Consider the following 1012-nt stretch of genomic DNA (forward strand, 5'->3'; position numbering starts at 1 on the left):
TGCTGCCAAGCCCGCCACTGGAAAAGGGAGTAAGGTCAACATCAAGGACTGGCAACGAGAGGAGATATTCAAGAATCTCCTCGAGGTGTCATGTGAGTAGTGTGTGCTGTCACTGGTGAGTACAATATATCTCAACAGACAGTGTACACAATTTGGAAAGGTGGCCGCCAGCCCGACAGAGGAAAGGACGGTAGTATTGTGAACAGAAGAAAGGGAAGATGTGGGCGAAAGCTCATGTACCCCGACCTTTTGGAGAAGATTAAGGCAACGGACCCAAAGGACCAAACCACGTTACGTGATCTTGCTGCGGCCACAGGCTTTCCAAAGATTGTTCTGCTCAAACATCTAAAATCGGCGCATTTCAAGAAATACTTTCGTCCATTGAAACCATTCCCAACACCATCTAACATGTACTTCAGTAGCAAATGGGCTCTAAGCCATATACGCTCGGATTTTACTGTTGCCAGCATGGACAATTATGTCCATGTTGATGAAAAATGGTTCTTTCTCAAAGTAACCAGATGCGCATTTTACAGTGTAACTGGTGAAACTCCTCCGCCACGATCCGTGAAAAACAAGAACTACGTTTTAAAGGTACTGCACCTCGTTTCGAGGCAAAATACATGTTAAACTACAAAATAGATTATGGTACTTTGTGCTGTGGCAATCGTGGTGGGACGGAAAAATTGGATGCTGGCCGTTTACAGAAATGGTGCCTGCTGCAAGAACCAGCATCAATCGAGAGAAAAAAGGCACATTGATTACAACTCCTATCGCAGTTACAAGATCTGTCTACAAGAAAATGCTTTTGGACAATGTCATACCAGCGATTACTTTACCGCATTTGTCATGTGTGAATGAAAATGACCTACATAGTTTTATAATGACATATATTGCATTAAGAAGTTCCCTGGTCACTTGAGTTGCCTTTGGAATATAGTAGATATCAGGTTTAATGAGTATGCATTTGAATTCCAAGGTGGCGCGAAAGTTAGCATGTCACCGATAGACA

General features: G+C 43.2%; 1 protein-coding gene across 1 annotated transcript; it reads left to right on the forward strand.

The window, feature by feature from the left end:
• Positions 1-234: 234 nt before the first annotated feature.
• H310_07187 (hypothetical protein) lies at positions 235-436 on the forward strand (the record flags this gene model as incomplete). The annotated part of the gene is made up of 2 exons (XM_008872529.1): positions 235-376; positions 423-436. The coding sequence occupies 2 exons, from the start codon at positions 235-237 to the stop codon at positions 434-436; spliced, it is 156 nt and encodes a 51-aa protein (XP_008870751.1).
• Between the last annotated feature and the right edge of the window lie 576 nt (positions 437-1012).

The sequence above is a fragment of the Aphanomyces invadans genome (genome assembly GCF_000520115.1).
Source record: "Aphanomyces invadans strain NJM9701 unplaced genomic scaffold supercont1.13, whole genome shotgun sequence".
NCBI classification, from domain to species: domain Eukaryota; phylum Oomycota; class Saprolegniomycetes; order Saprolegniales; family Verrucalvaceae; genus Aphanomyces; species Aphanomyces invadans.